The sequence below is a fragment of the Taudactylus pleione genome, unplaced genomic scaffold, assembly GCF_031769625.1.
Source record: "Taudactylus pleione unplaced genomic scaffold, aTauple2 ptg000309l, whole genome shotgun sequence".
NCBI lineage: Eukaryota > Metazoa > Chordata > Amphibia > Anura > Myobatrachidae > Taudactylus > Taudactylus pleione.
In genome coordinates, this window is record NW_028284710.1 from 10,940,190 (window position 1) to 10,953,589 (window position 13,400).

At 38.3% G+C, this 13,400-nt stretch overlaps 1 protein-coding gene across 9 annotated transcripts in view; it reads right to left on the bottom strand.

Moving 5' to 3' along the window:
• Positions 1-2,720: 2,720 nt before the first annotated feature.
• The window catches only part of MTRR (5-methyltetrahydrofolate-homocysteine methyltransferase reductase), a 151,735-nt gene continuing 141,055 nt past the window's right edge, over positions 2,721-13,400 (bottom strand). For all 9 annotated transcript variants that reach the window (XM_088442368.1, XM_088442360.1, XM_088442361.1 and 6 more), the window contains 2 exons: positions 10,345-10,527; positions 2,721-3,353 (listed from right to left, as the gene is read on the bottom strand). In XM_088442368.1, coding sequence (XP_088298494.1) covers positions 3,209-3,353; positions 10,345-10,527 — 328 coding nt within the window. In that variant the 3' untranslated portion in view covers positions 2,721-3,208. The remainder of the gene's footprint in view (positions 3,354-10,344; positions 10,528-13,400) is intronic.

Below are 13,400 nucleotides of genomic sequence, written 5' to 3' on the forward strand. Positions count from 1 at the left end.
TACTATATTACTGATGTCACTTTTTCATGCATTTTTATAGATGTTTTAATTAAAATAATACATTACGCTATGATGTAGCACACTTGTTTATGCTATGGAAATAAGAACAAGTCTACAGGGTCTGATAGACAATTATGTCTTTGCTTACGTACTAGACCTAACACATTTGTAATCATCATATAAAATTAAATGTTTCAGTAGTTATCTATGTAATGTTATCCCTAATTTAATTATAATTGTTTATTTCAGGAAATCAATAAATTAAGAATGTTAACATTTACCACCTGTTTATCCAACCCACCACATTATTGGGAATGAGTCTTTACCCATGTTGCCCAGTAGTAAGTAGTTTTCTTGTGCTGCAAATATATTTATAGCTCCTTACACCCATAAGCCATAACAGTAAAACCACCTACCTTATATTGTGTATTGTATAGGTCCCCTATGTGTTGCCAAAACAGCTCTGTCCTGTCGAGACATGGACTCCACAAGTCCTCTGAACGTGTCCTGTGGTATCTGGCACTAAGACGTAAGTAGCAGATCCTTTAAGTCCTTTAAGTGCGCGGTGAGACATCCATGACTCTGGGGCCTATTCATCAACACTAAATGGCCCAGTAACCAATGCGGAAACACTTTTTGGTGCAGCTGTCCCCACACCAGAGCAATGATGAATTGCTCTGGTGTCAAATTTGCCCCGCTGTGAGTTGAATACTTAAGTATACCTTGCAGTGGGATGATAATATAATCATTAGGGGCCATACGGCCTCCGATGATGAATAGGCCCCTCAGGCTTGTTTTTCCAGCACATCCCACACACACACTCGATTGGACTGAGATCTGAGAAAGTTGGAAGCGAAGTCAACACCTTGAACTCTTTGTCATGTTTCTCAAGCCATTCCTTAACAGTTTTTGCAGAGTGGCAGAGCATATTATCCTGCTGGAACAGGCCACTGCCATCAGGGAAAAATGTTGACATGAAGGGGTGTACTTGGTCTTCAACAATGTTTAGGTAGGACCCAATAGAGCATCCTGGTGTCAACTACCTAAGTCCAGACCAGGTCACCTTCTTCCATTGCTCTTGACTCTTCCAAGCCAATTATTATTATTAATATTACATTTTATTTATAGGGCGCCACAAGCGGTCCACAGTGCCGAACATACAGTAGGACAGTACAGGGAACATTACAGTAACCAAAACATAAACAGGGCACAAGTAACAATTAGCACCACAATTCTCAGTACACAATACAGCTGGGAAGGTGTTGTCTGTCATTGAAGTGCTAGAGAAGAGGGCTGTGAGACAGTAGGGAGGAGAACCCTGCTCCTAGGAGCTTACAATCTATGGGGCAGGCTTACATTGTAGGCTCTTCCGGCAGAGGACAGAAGACAGCATAGGTACTCTGACTGGTCTGTAGCTACACAGCAAGCTGTGATGCACTGTGTTCTGACAACTTTCAGTCATAGCCAGCATTTACTTATTCAGCGATTTGTGCTACAGCAGCTGTTCTATGGGATCGAACTAGATTGGCTAAACTTTGCTAAAAAACAAACCATGCTTTCAGCCATTACATACTACATATAGGTCTTAAAGGAATGTGTATGGAACAGGGAGTATGCATTTGGCCACTTGCAGTACATTCCCTGCTGTATAGCAAGTGAAACAAATATATAGACTTCAGTTTCACGATATTGCCAAAATACAGTGGTGGCATAACATACATGACATACTATACTTTTTATTACTGGTGATTGAAATTAAATAAAACATTCAGGAACAATAAATAACACAATTACATTCAAGAAATGAAAAATCAATAAAAGATAACTAACACAACTGAATGTACATTTTTTTGTAGGAAAGGGGGCAACAATGACACTGAAGCACACTTATGTCCCTAATGTAATTTAAAAAAAAAAGTGTTACTTCATGTTTAATTGCAGACACAAGTCATTAAAATATTACCATAATGATACAATTTTGCAGTTCTATATGATTGTGTAAGAGAATATACACACACATACAAACACTGGGATGAGATGCTAGAGTCACAGTGGCAGATGTCTATAATAATAAACATGGATCAGTTGAAAATGGGGAAACGTCTATACAGGCTAAGCATTCTTAAGAACCCATAAACAAATTATTTAAAAGGATAATCCCATATTTAAATATATGTAAGTAAGTTAATATTTGTCAAATAAATATGACTTTTTCTTTTTTTTTTCAACTGTGATCCCAGAAAAATCTTCATAAGTGGACAATATTGTGATTCCCAGCAGCATTTTTCTAGCAGTTCAAAATGTACTGTTGGTGGAGGAGACACAGGCTGCAGTGATAGAACAGCGCATGCTCCCAACATACACTGTGCATAAACATCCAATTAGCAGCACCAAGCCCTCTTAAGATGGGCATCCACTATACAATTTTCTGTCAGATATCTGTCCAATCTGGATGGTTGGAATGAAAACCTGGTAATGTATGGGAGCATATAGACAACTGTCATTTGCAAATCACAGTCGTCCATTTGCTCACAAACACTGGAAAATAGGCTAAAATGGTTGTTCAGACTAATTGGTTAAAACACACAAATGTAACCAGTCTGAACAATTTTTTGGTCCTTTTTTCAGTGTTTAAAAGCATATGATCGACTGTCATTTTCTCTCACATACATTACCAGGTTTTCATTCCAACCAGCCAGATTGGACAGATATCTGACAGAAAACTGTATAGTGGATGCCCAGCTTTAGTGTTCTCTACGACAGGAGCTCACCAAATCACACTTGAGTGTGTAAACTGCACTCTTGAGTGGCGGACCATACTATTTGCAACTTAACACCATAAATCCATAAGCAGTCCAAAATACTTTGTTTATAGTGAGAACACTGAATACAGGAGCATTACAAAGTTTTTAGACAGTAGCTTAATTTCATATTGAGTGCATTAACAGCCCACAGTTTTTGTATACGTAACAGTAGTAGTGATCATACATAAATGGTAAAAATGATGATAAACATGATGTTACCAATCACTACAGTTGGCACACCCATAGATCTATATTCACAATGAGGATGTAGTATATGCTCAGGCATGATCAGAATAGTTTGCAAACCATAGGTTAACTTTATTGCAGGTCTCCTTGATGTGTTCAGTAGACGAATATCTCACAAAATAAGTACATGTAGCTCTGTGCACTGTTGGTGGCAGAATTCAGCTCCAGATGTCCTGTAAATATCGCCTCTTATCTCTAAGTGAAGCCAGTGTCTTCATCGCCTCTAGCTTGTCCACACAAAGCTCAGCACTTAAAATATCAATTAAAGCATCGTTGACATCTTTGGCCATATTCCTTGCATCCCTGGAAGAGGAAAGCAATAATATAGTTGTATGAGATTATACTATAAAATTATATTATATATACTCTTTGGTAGGTGTCTGTTTGTTCGGTCTAATCTTGAATATTATTTAGCGATTACTACTTATTTATTACACTAGACCTTTCTTCTCCTGGGAGACAGTCGTTGTAATATCTCAAACAGTTGCGTTTGAGATATGTATTTGAAGAGGTTTTTGTAAGCAACAATTCTCAAGGAGACTCATATAGAGACAACGGAGTCGTAGCGCTGTACCAGTACCATCGCTAATTATACATTATATATATACACATTTTATATATATATATATATATATATATATATATATATATATACACACACACACACACACACATAATGTATATATATATATATATACACATACAAACACAGACATACATTTACAGTATATTAAAAACAATTAATAACATTTTATTTGTGGTTTAGAACATTTTTAACTAATACAATATGAAAAACACTATAATTCCACAGTGGGCGCTTGATGTCATCACCAAGCACTCACTGTGCCCTGCAATCAGCTCTTTTTAGGCATGACCCGGGTCATGCCATTCACACAGGTGGCAACCCAGATCGGACCTGGGAATAACCCTAGTAGTGACCAGGGCTGAACTCCTGGGAATTTCGACCAGAGTTGAACCTTTCACACAGAAAACGACCTGGGTTGACCCAGCTTGTCCAGGCAAATTACCGAGTCTTTTTATATGTCTGAAAGGGGTATAAATCAATTTAAAATCGATGTTCTGTTTCAGGGGCTAAATCACACATTTACTAATAGACAATGTTTTTATATTGATTTTTAAATGTTAGTGCATTTGCAATTTAGCCCCTGAAACACAACATTGATTTAAATTTATTTAGATTGATTTAAAATCGACCTTTAGTACATTTAACCCGTAGTCTTCTCTTGTGAGTAAACACAGATTTGGCACTTTTATATTCACTTTACACACCATATATTGGACTAGGAAGTACATTATTTTTCTTCACAGATCACTCAAACATGTATCAACACATTTCTGTGATGTAGGAAAACAAAGCACATTTCATATTAATTTTGTTTAGCTAATTTTTAAATACAAAATTATGCTCCCTCTCCTTCAGACTTTTATACGCAGTTTTATTTTTGTCTATACTATATGTAATTTCTAAGCATCCAACAATTAATTTTCCTGAGCAATGATTCAATAGGTCTGGGGACTTGTGTCTTCAGCAACACACCAGGGCATGCAGGTACTGACACACTGCAAATTGTTGTGTCAGACGTAATTAGCAGCACACACTTTGTCTGACCATAGGATTGGCTCTCAAAAGACAGGTTTAACTGTTTAAGCACGTATATTCAAATGATAATGACGGGAACATTTGTGGACATGCAGAGGACTGAGAAAAGGCTGGAGCCATACAAATAAACCACAACACCTGTAGGCCATATTCTAACATCTCTTCCTTGCTAGTCTACTGATTCATGTATACCTAGTATATCGTGCACTACTGGCATCAAAGCAAAACAAAGCCCACTAGACATCAGAGACAGGTTCCACCATCCTTTGTGTATATCATCTCAAAAAACCCCAAAATATTACACAGGAGATCAGAATAAAATAGTTTAGGAACAACTAAAAGAAATAAAAGGCTCCAAGTAGCAGATCTATATACATGACAAATAGTAAATAAACTAGCTAGTGTTATTTAGGACCCTGAGTATTGAAAATCCTAATCTGTATATCCAAAAGGTCTATCACGAATACAAAGCCTTTCTGAAAGCAGTATGGTTTGCACAAGGATAATCTTCAGGAACTTTGTTACAGGATTTAAAAAAGGCTTATAAACGGTGGCCAACAAAGTCAGTGATTTCATTGTATCTATGTCTACTGATTCTTTATCTCAAAGGTTGGATTTTATGGCCAATGTTCAGGAGGTGACAAGGACATTCTAAAAAGACTAACAAAATTATCTGGGCCAGAATCTAAAGGTGTTAAAATTGGCCAAGACTTCGCTGATAACAGGTAAATGATACATTGACTGTATTCACACCATCTTGGATAATCTAACAGTATAAACATGTGATATATGAAAAGCTACTAGAAGTAGAAGACAGCAGCAGTCAAAAATATAGAATGTAGACATTTGGAAAACAAGTTTTTGGAACAATTTCTTCTCAGTAAGTGCAACTAAAAGATTCTACTGAATGTGTGTCCTTGTGTGTTGAAATAAAATTGAGACCAGTTATTATGGATAAGGTGTTTGATAATTAGTTTGATTAAATGCAATACCTTTGCCAAATGGAACTTTTTAGTTCCTATGTTCATTTCTAGATCTCTTCTCTTACTCAATTTTTATTTTCAGTTTGCAAACAGATTATGTAATGCAAAAATAAGGATTTATACATTATATATATATTTTAGTATTATACAGTCAGGTCCATAAATATTGGGACATTGACAGAATTTTAAGATTTTGGCCTCTACTCACCACCACAATGGTTTTGAAATGAAACAAACAATATGTGCTTTAACTGCAGACTTTCAGATTTAATTTGAGGGTAATAACATCCAAATCGGGTGAACGGCGTAGGAATTACAACAGTTTCAATATGTGCCTCTCACTTTTTAAGGAGCCAAAAGTAATGGGACTATCAACTCAAAAGCTATTTCATGGACAGGTGTGGGCTATTCCCTCGTTATTTCATTATCAATTAAGCAGGTAAAAGGTCTGGAGTTGATTCTAGGTGTGACATTTGCATTTGGAATCAGTTGCTGTCAACTCTCAATATGAGATCCAAAGAGCTGTCACTATCAGTGAAGCAAGCCATCATTAGGCTGAAAAATCAAAACAAACCCATCAGAGAGATAGCAAAAACATTAGGTGTGGCGAAATCAACTGTTTGGAATATTATTAAAAAGAAAGAACGCACCGGAGAGCTCAGCAACACCAAAAGACCCGGAAGACCACGGAAAACAACTGTGGTGGATGACAAAAGAATTATTTCCCTGGTGAAGAAAAAGCCCTTCACAACAGTTGGCCAAATCAAGAACACTCTCCAGGAGGTAGATGTATATGTGTCAAAGTCAACAATCAAGAGAAGACTTCACAAGAGTGAATATAGAGGGTTCACCACAAGATGCAAACCATTGGTGAGCCACAAAAACAGGAAGACCAGATTAGAGTTTGCCAAACAACATCTAAAAAAGCCATTACAGTTCTGGAACAACATCCTATTGACAGATGAGACAAAGATCAACTTGTACCAGAGTGATGGGAAGAGAAGAGAAGGAAAGGAACTACTCATGATCAAAAACATACCACCTCATCAGTGAAGCATGGTGGTGGTAGTGTCATGGCGTGGGCATGTATGGCTGCCAATGGAACTGGTTCCCTTGTATTTATTGATGATGTGACTACTGACAAAAGCAGCAGAATGAATTCTGAAGTGTTTCAGGCAATATTATATGCTCATATTCAGTCAAATGCTTCAGAACTCATTGGACAGCACTTCACAGTGCAGATGGACAATGACCCGAAGCATACTGCAAAAGCAACCAAAGAGTTTTTTAAGGCTAAAAAGTGGAATGTTATGCAATGGCCAAGTCAATCCCCTGACCTGAATCCAATTGAGCATGCATTTCACTTGAAGACAAAACTGAAGGGAAAATGCCCCAAGAACAAGCAGGAACTGAAGACATTTGCAGTAGAGGCCTGGCAGAGCATCACCAGGGATGAAACCCAGCGTCTGGTGATGTCTATGCCTTCCAGACTTCAGGCTGTAATTGCCTGCAAAGGATTTGTAACAAAGTATTAAAAAGTGAAAGCTAGATTTAGGATTGTTTAGTTTGTCCCATTACTTTTGGCCCCTTAAAAAGTGGGAGGCACATATAGAAACTGTTGTAATTCCTACACCGTTCACCTGATTTGGATGTAATTACCCTCAAATTAAATCTGAAAGTCTGCAGTTAAAGCACATCTTGTTTGTTTCATTTCAAAACCATTGTGGTTGTGAATAGAGGCCAAAATATGAAAATTCTGTCAATGTCCCAATATTTATGGACCTGACTGTATGTTCTATTATATTTTATTGTATACTATTATGTATATTTTGAGAAATACATCCTTTAGTCGAAATTTCATAATTATATTTATAAAATCACACGTGAAAAATAATTATAAATAATGCAGTATATGTACGATTCAATTACAAAGAAAAGGCCACCATCAACTAATGGTTTTGTTTGGTGGAAAGTTCTCACCACATTAAGTGATGGATAACTTAATTAACTTGTATTGAATATCTAAATGGTTAGCCATCAGGCAAATATACCGGCATTAGTTGTAAGAGCAACCTTGTAATGACTGACCTCCCCATCCAAGCATGTGCTCTGATAGCAGCAATGGTTTTGTACCAGTTTTTCTAAAATGTAAAAGCTGGAGCCATAATTAATTAGCAGGAAGCTTACAAAATGAATTTGAATGATAGCACTTTCCTCAAACTGAAGTGGGCCCAGGAGTATAGATCTATTGAGTGTTGTGCTCCGTTCATGGCTGATAAAATCGGATCAAGTCTACAAAAAGGAGGAGGCTGAAAAGACCACAAATCCATAACGGCAAATGGCCCATCTGAAGCAGGTGATTGAAACATGTGGTTGCTTAATTAGTAATGTCAATCTTTCCATGTTTAAATCCTGTCTACATACTTTCAAATGTTTAACGCTCATCCCTGAAAAATATACATTTCTTTGGTTAATCCTCCTCAAAATAAACATTTAATCTTTTTAAGAAAGGCAATTTATTGGTTTTCATTTTTTACTTGTACAGTAACAAAAAAGTCACCGTTTTCGCTCAAGTACAACCTTATCCAAAAGATTTGCGGTGTGTAGAAAGAGAATTTAGAAAAATGTAAATTTATCAATATCCTCAATGTTTAGGATGATACAGACCTCATCACCTTCCTCAATTGCTTGGAAGTTTATGCCCTCAACTATTTGCACCACTAACCTTCCAAATTCAAACTACAGTATTTAAGTAATGCATGTTACATAGGTCAGAAACTGGAGAAATACAATTAAAATGAAGTGGTTGTATTTAACTAAAAATTAAAAATTTAGCTTGGGCGGAGTTAGTTTTGAGAAGATAAAATATAGTTAAAATTAGCTTTGGCGCACTAATTCCTCATACATTACACCACTTAGCAGTAAACCCAATAAAGAGGGTAGTGACGCACTCCATTCGCCATCTATGCAAGTGACATAGGGACAGTTAATGAACACAGCAGGAAAGATGAGTGAAAGGCTGAAAGGAAAGAACAGCTTTGTAGTTTATCTTATCTTTGTATGGAGTTTTCCCTCTAAGACTTTGCTTGGATTATGAACGGAAAAGGCAGTAGGAAACCCAGTGTTAAGTAAAGGGAACTCTTTTAGGATTTTAGTTTAGATCACAGAAAGGGAAATATTAGTTTCATTGTTTGGTAATTTTTTTTGTAGTTTTATTTTTGCCATTTACTTTAAAAAAGTTTATCAAATTTATTACACAAAAATTACACTGTCAGAGCCCCAATCAATATTTTGTATATAATGAAAGTGGACTTCACCAAAACATTCAAAGGTGACCATCTTTCCATAGAGACAATGGTACCATAGGCAGGGCTTTCCAAAAGAACAGCAAAAGAAACTGGATGCAAGACTGAAACCATACTAGAGAATGAACACACTGGTGGTGCTACAGCCATGGCCAAAAGTTTTGAGAATGACACAAGTATTGGTTTTCACAAAGTTTGCTGCTTCAGTATTTTTAGACCTTTTTGTCAGATGTTACTATGATATACTGAAGTAAAATTACAAGCATTTCATAAGTGTCAAAGGCTTTTATTGACAATTACATTACGTTTTATTGCAAAAAATTTGCAGTGTTGACCCTTCTTTTTCCAAGACCTTTGCAATTCGCCCTGGCATGGTGTCAATCAACTTCTGGGCCACATACTGACTGATGGCCGCCCATTCTTTCCTAATCAGTGCTTGGAGTTTGTCAGAATTTGTGGGTTTTTATTTGTCCACCTGCCTCTTGAGAATTGACCATAAGTCCTCAATGGGATTAAGGTCTGTGGAGTTTCCTGGCCATGGACCTAAAATTTGGATGTTTTGTTCCCCGATCCACTTGGAGCACCTTGCCATAAGGCAAAACTGGAAAAGGCATTGTTCCTCACCAAACTGTTCTTGGATGGTTGGGAGAAGTTGCTTTTGGAGGATGTTTTGGTATCATTCTTTATTCATGGCTGTGTTCTTAGGGAAAACTGAATGGTCTCAGGATGCTTTACTGTTGGCATGACACAGGACTGATTGTAGCGCTCACCTTTCCTTCCCAGGACAAGTGTTTTTCCAGATGCCACAAACATTCTGAAAGGGGATTCATCAGAGAAAATAACTTTACCCCAGTCCTCAACAGTCCAACATTTTGCAGAATATCAGTCTGTCCCTGATGGTTTTTCTGGAGAGAAGTGGCTTCTTTGCTGCCCTTCTTGACACCAGGCCATCCTCGGAAAGTCAATGACTTCAAGCTCCAACCTCCTTTTACAACTTCCAGTCTGTTATTCTAACTCAATCAGCATGACAGAGTGATCTGCAGCCTTGTCCTCATCAACACTCTCACCTGTGTTAACGAGAGAATCACTGACATGATGGTCAACTGGTCCTTTTGTGGCAGGGCTGAAATGCAGTGGAATTTTGTTTTGTGGGACTTTTCAATTAATTGCAATTCATCTGATCACTCTTCATGACATTGTGGAGTATATGCAAATTGCCATCATAAACACTGAAGCAGCAGACTTTGTGAAAACCAATACTTGTGTCATTCTCAAAACTTTTGGCCATGGCTGTACATGAAGGGATGCATGGCATTAGAGAAAAGAAAATGGATCTCTTATTTTGAGATTAAGCTGGTGCTATGTATAATATGCACTATACTTACCCACAAACATAAATGTGTCCATTCTCTTTAGTTAATATTTTAGCAATATCTTGAGAGCAAATTTTAAGATATTCCTGTACATATTTCGGAAAGTATTCACTTGTACTGCTGGGTGCCTCTCTTGAGAAACACATTTTTAAATGTGTTAATGTGCCATTTTCAAGAAAACAATTTAGTTCCTCCCTAAATGCAAAGGAAAAAAAACATGTTAATGTGGTAAAACTGAAACCATATATATCAAACATATAAAGCATAAGAGTGTGTACATGTGTAATATTATACACACACACACATTACACACACATTGTGTTGAAAAAGTTTGTACCCCCTTGCTAATTTGTTCTATGTTTGAATATTTGTAATGCTTTATTGTCTGAGATCTTCAACCAAAATTAATTATGAAACTGAGGCAACTTGTTTAGACACAAAATACAGTTTTTACATGATCATTTTATTTAATGAAGGAAAAAGTTATTCAAAACCTATATTACAGTTCACCAGTTACTTATTCAACAAATTAACCAAATTGAATTGAAAATTGGGGAACATTAGTCTAGACACAATCAGGCTTTGTTACTGCCAGCCTTGTTAAATATAATCTTCAAATTAAACAGAACCTTTTCAGCAATGTGAAGTTGGCTAAAATGCACAAGAAGCAGCACAGTATGCTGTGATCAAAAGAAATCCCAGAAGAGAACAAAAATTGACAACTTGAAAGAAGGGCTGAAGGACACCATTGCAGAAGCAATGAAAGAAGCAATCCAGCAAACTAAAGAAGAATGGCAAGAGGCCGCTGCCCAGCGTACCAGGAACAGTCATGACCAGGCAGTACAGTATGAAATGGTCACACCTGATGAATTTGAGCCTGAGGATAATGACCATGAGGATTACAACTTGGAGACTGACCAATCATTCCACTTGCTAGACATGGACACTACAGTGGCGTCAGAGCACTTGGACATGACACCAGCGCCATACAGCCTGCCTCATTTGGAGTGTACACCAGTGGCATCGTATCGCCTGCCTGAACGGTAAGCAGAAGAGTCGAGAATCAACAATGCAAGTTTACCTGTACTTTCACCAGGAACGCCTGTCATGTCAAGCACCCCAGCACCACAGACTGTATTTGGAACACCCTTGCCAGATATACCACTGGCTGTAATTACCGCTGAGAAGGACAATGAACTTTACAGAGCTGGCAATGGTGAGATGCATTGATATGCACAAGCAATATTTCAAGAACATGTGCCCTACGACCTGTATTGCAATTGGACCAAGCGTGTGAACTTTGGTACTTTCTTCTGACTGCCATCAATCTCCAACAATTTAAAAAAAAAGATATCCTCTCAAGATGTCGGGCAAGATTCAGGATTGGAAAAGGACACATTGAATGGGGTGCTGCGCATAACAAAGAAACAAGCAGGGAGGACAGCCACACAGCCACCAAGTACAGATCTTCAATCAACAAACACGACTTGAAGGGACTTGTCTGAAGAGAGGAAGACCCGTTGCTGCTGGCCAGGATGTGCCAGCGGCAGAAGAAAGAAGCTAAGGACAGGAGAGGACTACAGGGTTGGAAAGCAAAAGAAGTCGTCTCTCCCCCCCAAGTCTCTTCCATTACAGGAAGGCCCTCTGTGAGGCCTGATGCGCGAGCGCCTACAGTATAGGTGAAACTCTGGATCGGAGGTCAAAAGTGCCAGTGATGATTCTCATTTAAAACCCCAATCTTTTTGTGTAGTCCTCAGTCTGGTAGGGCATTTCGGTCGGCATTGAGGAGGGACTGTTCTCACGTCATCTCTTTCCTCCTAGGTACTGTACAGTAGTCATGTCCGTGTCCAGCTTGGAATTCCAGGACCATCTGAGCAACAAATGGGCTGAAGGTGAGACAGTGCAACGCAAGCTACGGAAGTACACCTGCACGGGAGCAGGCACCGCACCACACTGCTCTTAGAAATGCATGCTAATGTCATAGTGTAATACAGTTGTTGAGTAAAGACTTAAAGGTGCCCATCCACTAGACGATTTATGTGAGCGATTGAACGATATCGTTCAAAAATCGTTTGCAAAAATGTCTAAAACGACCAGCGATGCGTGTGGCCGCTGGTCGTTTAGACATCTATCATTGTGCAAACAAGCTGGTCAACCTGACGATAACGTCAGGTTGAGCAATGTTTGCAGATGATTGATGAGTCTGCACTGAATGACTGCTTGTTCAGTGCAGGCTCATCACAGACTGACAAACGACTGCATGATTGCAATGTCGTAATCGTGCACTTTTCAGTGCATCTAGTGGACTAAGAAAACTGCAGTAATGTATATACAGTACAGTACTGTAGTAGATTCATACTGTATACTGTTAAACTACTGTGTAACAATATATTTTTAATTTACTGTACAATACTGTGTTTGACCGTACAGTACTTACAGGTACAACCATTTTTGTTTACTTTTTCTAGTTGGCATCATGCAGTGACCATTCGCAAATCAATTTTGTTTTCATCTTATCTAAAAGCATGTATTAAAAAGGTGTTATTAACTGCATACAGTACAGTATATTACAGTATGTTAGGTTAAGTAAAAATTGTTGTTAATTTATAAATTTGGTGTTTGTGTGTAAGTCAAGGTGCCCACACACATAGCGATATTTTACACGATCTGGCCGATTCCGACGAATCGTGACGACAGATCGTGTAAAATATGGCCAAATCGTGAGGAAATCGTGAGTCCTAACTCACGATCACGATGCGATGCGCGTCCCCGCTGGTCGCACATCGCATCATCAGATCTGCCGTGCAGTAGGGCAGATCTGACAATCTGGGACAAAATGCACTGGGGGAAAAAAAAGTTAAGCAGCAGAATAGATCTTATGCTTTTTACTCCAAATCGTGTGTAGGAGCTGCCGGGGGAGAGTTCAGGGGAAATCGCACACATCGTGGGATCGTGTGCAGATCGGTATGTGTGTGGGCACCTTCAGTCTTTAAGTGCGTCTGAGACCCAACATGTGCAACTGTCATTGCAAGGTACAGTTGGGGTTGTTGTGAATAATGTAGTGAGTT